The sequence below is a fragment of the Meles meles genome, chromosome 15, assembly GCF_922984935.1.
Source record: "Meles meles chromosome 15, mMelMel3.1 paternal haplotype, whole genome shotgun sequence".
NCBI classification, from domain to species: Eukaryota; Metazoa; Chordata; class Mammalia; order Carnivora; family Mustelidae; genus Meles; species Meles meles.
Window position 1 is genome coordinate 61,251,944 of NC_060080.1, and position 4,587 is coordinate 61,256,530.

The 4,587-nt window shown below is 44.3% G+C and overlaps 1 protein-coding gene across 1 annotated transcript; it reads left to right on the top strand.

The window, feature by feature from the left end:
• Window positions 1-2,801: 2,801 nt before the first annotated feature.
• Window positions 2,802-3,119, top strand: LOC123925681 (60S ribosomal protein L29-like). Its single transcript, XM_045979045.1, has one exon. The coding sequence runs from the start codon at window positions 2,802-2,804 to the stop codon at window positions 3,117-3,119; it is 318 nt and encodes a 105-aa protein (XP_045835001.1).
• Window positions 3,120-4,587: the final 1,468 nt, after the last annotated feature.

A 4,587-nucleotide genomic window follows, 5' to 3' on the forward strand; every position in this document is an offset into this window, starting at 1 on the left:
AAGTAAGCGGAGGTATTTTTTGTTTTGGTTTGGTTTATATTTTCTCTTATTCTCTAGGAAGATTCTTTTACTTTATTAGTCTCTGGATGGTATATATTATTTTTTCAAAGGGGTTATTTTAGAGTCTGTTCAGAGCCAGTGATCAAAGACAATGTGTTTGTGGTTTATGAGATATGGGAAGAGATGCTGTGTTAGTGGGTTTCCACTGGCTACTGAGTGGAACATCCTTGAAGAATTGATAAAGCCACTCACTGTTCTTTGAGGGGTTGTTAGCACCATAGCAGGTATGGAGAAAGGGGAAACCAACAGAAAGCTGCTGCCAACCTGGGTGTGGCTTAGTCCAGAATTGTGCATTGTTTTGAGTGCTTGTCTTTAGGAATATCAAATGGGGTGCTTTAATTTTGCTCTTATAGTTTCTCCGTTAAAGTATGCTTTGCAAAGACAATTGTATACCACCACCACCACCACCCTTTAAAGGCTCATTAGTCTCCTTTGGTCCTTTAACTCTGGTCCAGCATTGGGATAGATGACACAATCAAGACTTAAGTTAAACGCGGAGGAATTCAGTTAAGAAGCTGTTCCAAAGCCAGAAAAATTGAATTCTCTGAAAACATTGATCATTTGCTAGGAGAGTGGAGCCATGTCACATTTTAACAACTTGGGAGGGAGGGAAAATCTTGTTTTTGCTTTCCTTGAGGTTCCCCCTGTCCAGCTGCTTTCAGGCTAACCTAGCCACCACATCTGGTATGTATTTCTAAGTGTCCAGTTATCTACTTAAAAGAAGAAAAGTTAACCCCTTAACTAGAACAATAGAAATATTGTTCTAGTTCCCAATATTGTTCCCAATACTTCTACTGGGGCCAGGAATACTTCAGTTACTTATCGTGACCCCAGGACGTTTGCGTTTTATCCCATACTCTTTCAGAGGTGGAAATCTTGGGAATAGAATGGTGTTTTGTATCCCCTCGCTTGCCGCAGTTAGGAGGCTGTTTGGGAGCGGAGACGGTGACACCAGGGCTGCCCCCCGCCACTTTCTCCAGTCCCAAGTCTGCAGCCCCATCGGGAAAGTGAGAATGAAAACAGAAGCTACTCCGATTGCCTCCTATCTGGCTGAGACCTGCCTTGGTCACTTAGGCTCTGTGAGAGGATGGGAAGCTCCTCGAGTGCCTTCTCTGGGTAGAGGGGTGGGGTGGGGGTGTGGGGTGTGTGTGTGTGTGTGTGTGTGTGTGTGTGTGTGTGTAGGAGGTCCTCCTTTCTTACAGCGCGCGGACTGGTGTAGCTTGACCAACCATTTTGGGGAGGTATGATGACCCCCACCCTCCCCACCTCGCTGATTCCCCAGCCAGTGAATATCCACCCCAATGAGGTCCCGCCCGCCCTCTGCTTCCACCCTTGAGGCCACGCCTCCTTGGGGCCCAAGCCCGCGGGGTTGGGGGGGCGGAGCTTCGATGGGAGCACTTCCTTTTCTTCCTCCTCCCCTCTTTCATCTCCACCTCGGTGCTGTGGGGAGTTGCCCCATCCGAAGGCCTGGCAGAGACTGGGACCGGAGAACCCAGGGTATTTTCTCATTAGGGCCGTGTCTGGGCCTGATCATCCGGAGGTGGAGGGTTGAGTCTCTTTCTCCCGGGCACATCTCTGCATTGAGAACCTATGTGTGTGGGGATGGATCCTGAAGAACCGTTTGGGCACTTCTTCCTCCTGATGCGCCAGCCCCACCCAAGTGGAAGTGATAAGAGGGGGAATAGGTAAATAGATTGTTGAAAGGAGAGTGCTCCAGGATTGCGAAGTGCCTATCCGAAGAAAAATCAGGGAGCAAGGTCAAAACAGTACTAAAATTTTTTTTAAAGTGAGTTCAGTTAAAAAATACAAATGGCTGGAATCACCATCAAAGTATTGCTAATTTCAAACTGCCTTTTAATTAATTACAGCTAACAGGATGCCTGTTAATTACAGTTCACACGAGTCCTAATACTTGCAGACCAAGTTCAGATCGGATTATTTAGAGAAATGCAGGTAGGAAGCAGGAAAATGGGGTATCGATGTTTTCAGAGTTCCTTTCAGGTACCTAAAAGATAGTGGGGAGGGGAGGGGGACTTCCAACAAATATATATCCCAGGCGTAAACAAGATGAGCATAAAGCCACTGTCATCTGTGCTTCTCCATGTCTGACATCAGATTGTATTCACAAGTTGCTCACTGGAGTAAGCCCTTGTGATCTAAATGAAGCTAGGTGACTGAGCACATACAGTTGTTTGCCAATGTTCTCAGATGCTGAATAACATTGCCTAACACACTTGTAGGGAGTTTAAAGGAAAAAAAACACCTGGTTCAAGTGCTTAGAATTGTATTCAACAATTATAGAAGCTATCGTTTAGCTTCTGTGAATTTTTGCCTAAAGAAATATGTAGTTGTGAGACCTACTTTATAACTACCTATTCATTGTGAAACTTTGTCCTTTTAGAAATTATTCGGCAGTGATTGGTGGTAGAGTGAAAGATGCACACAACCATATATGCCTGTCAGTGCTAACAAGGATATCATGAAAATTCTGAGGGTTGTGGGCAAATGAGATATAAGATCATGCTGTTTCTCCAGTGTTGCTTCTGCTTCTGACATAAGGAATAAATGAATATGGGAGTCCCAGACAGTTCAGGGGCTGCAGGCTTCATGCAGACGTGGCCAAGTCCAAGAACTGTACCACAGACAACCAGTCACAAAAATGGCACAGAAACAGCATTTTTAAAAACCCTGGTCACAAAGATCAGAATCTTAAGAGGATAGACACTGAGTTCCTGAGGAGCATGTGCTTTGCCAGGAAGCATAACAATAAGGGCCTGAAGAAGGTGCAGGACAACTCCACCAAGGCCGTGAGAGCATGTGCTGAGGCTATGAAGGCCTTAATCAAGCCCAAGGAGATCAGACCCAGCATACTAAGTGGCTGTAGGTGTAAGCTCAGTCAACTTGCCTACATTGCTCACCCCAAGCTTAGGAAACGTGTGGGTGCTGTATTGCCAAGGGTCTCAACCTTTGGCCTCAACCAGCCAAAGGCCAAGGCTCAAACCAAGGCCCGGGCTATGCCTGTGGCTCAGGCTCCCAAAGGTGCTCCCAACTCCCCATAAAGGCTCTAGTGTAGACTCTTGTGTCTGCCAATGTGAGTTCTGGTGTTACACCCACCCCCTCTCTGGGCTTCTGCTTGCATGGCGCTGTTGTCTTCCTGTGCTATTTATACAGAGAAACATGAGACAGGATCTGTCAAAAAGAAAAATAATAAAACAAATGAATATGGTGAATAGTCAGAAGAGAGGAAGAAATGATGAGTTCATAGATTTCTATATGAAAGACCCCAGGTAGGGGCACCTGGGTGGCTCAGTGGGTTAAAGCCTCTGCCTTCGGCTCAGGTCATGATCCCAGGGTTCTGGGATAGAGCCCTGCATCTGGCTCTCTGCTTGGCAGGGAGTGTGTTTCCTCCTCTCCCTCTGCCTGCCTCTCTGCCTACTTGTGATCTCTGTCTGTCAAATAAATAAAGTCTTTTAAAAAAAATGTTTAAAACTGGCTTTCTTAGAATGCTTAAACTGATAGTGGCTGTCTCCACCCAATAGATGTATATGTATTGCTCAGTTTAACAGCAGCAGTAATGACAAACTCCACAAGGCCTCAGGATAGGAGATATGACCAATGAGATTTCATGGTTAGGAATTCTGTACAACTTTAACTTTTCCAAGAGAATATTCTCTTCAGTGGCTATTGTGAAGATAGTGACATATCTTGAGTGAAAAAGAAAACGATGGTGAGAGAAAGAGTAAGTCTTAGGGCAATTTGATAAGGATGCATATTTACCACCCTTTGTGAAATGCAGAGGAAACTGACCCAGTGCTGCCATCAGGAGAGTACTTTGCAAATTTGAGCATAAGAGGAGAAAATGACCATTCTTGTTAATTAGATGTAACCAGGATTGATGGTTGGGGAACAGCACAGAGCCTGAGATGAGACCTCTTTGTGGAGCACTTAGCCTTCCTGATGGTTGATACTCTCTTTACTATTTTACTTTTTTAACATTTGTTTAATATTAGTACATTTAATTGGCAATGAAAGCAGCTGCATCTTCTCAGACATGCATAAGCCTATAATTGATAAACTACTAAAAATGTTTCTACTCCAACTAATTCCTAGTATGGTTTTAATTTATTCATAGAACTTATAATGATTCATTCCAGAAATGTACCATTTACTAGAACCATCTGAACAAGTGGCAACAACTTTAATAAGGGGATATGTTATCCATTATAAATGACCATTTCCCCCGTCCAGCAGCAAATCACCTTGAATTCCTATGTCTGTATGATAAAAATTGAAATACAATTTCAAAACTATACTTCTAGGGCACCTGGGTGGCTCAATTTTTAAGCGTCTGCTTTTGGCTCAGGTCATGATCCCAGGGTCCTGGGATAGAGTTCCGCATTGGGTCCCTGCTCAGCAGGAAGCCTGCTTCTCCCTCTTCCACTCCCCCTGCTTGGGTTCCCTCTCTTGCTGTCTCTCTCTCTACCTCTGTGTCAAATAAATAAATAAATTAATTAATTAAATAAAACA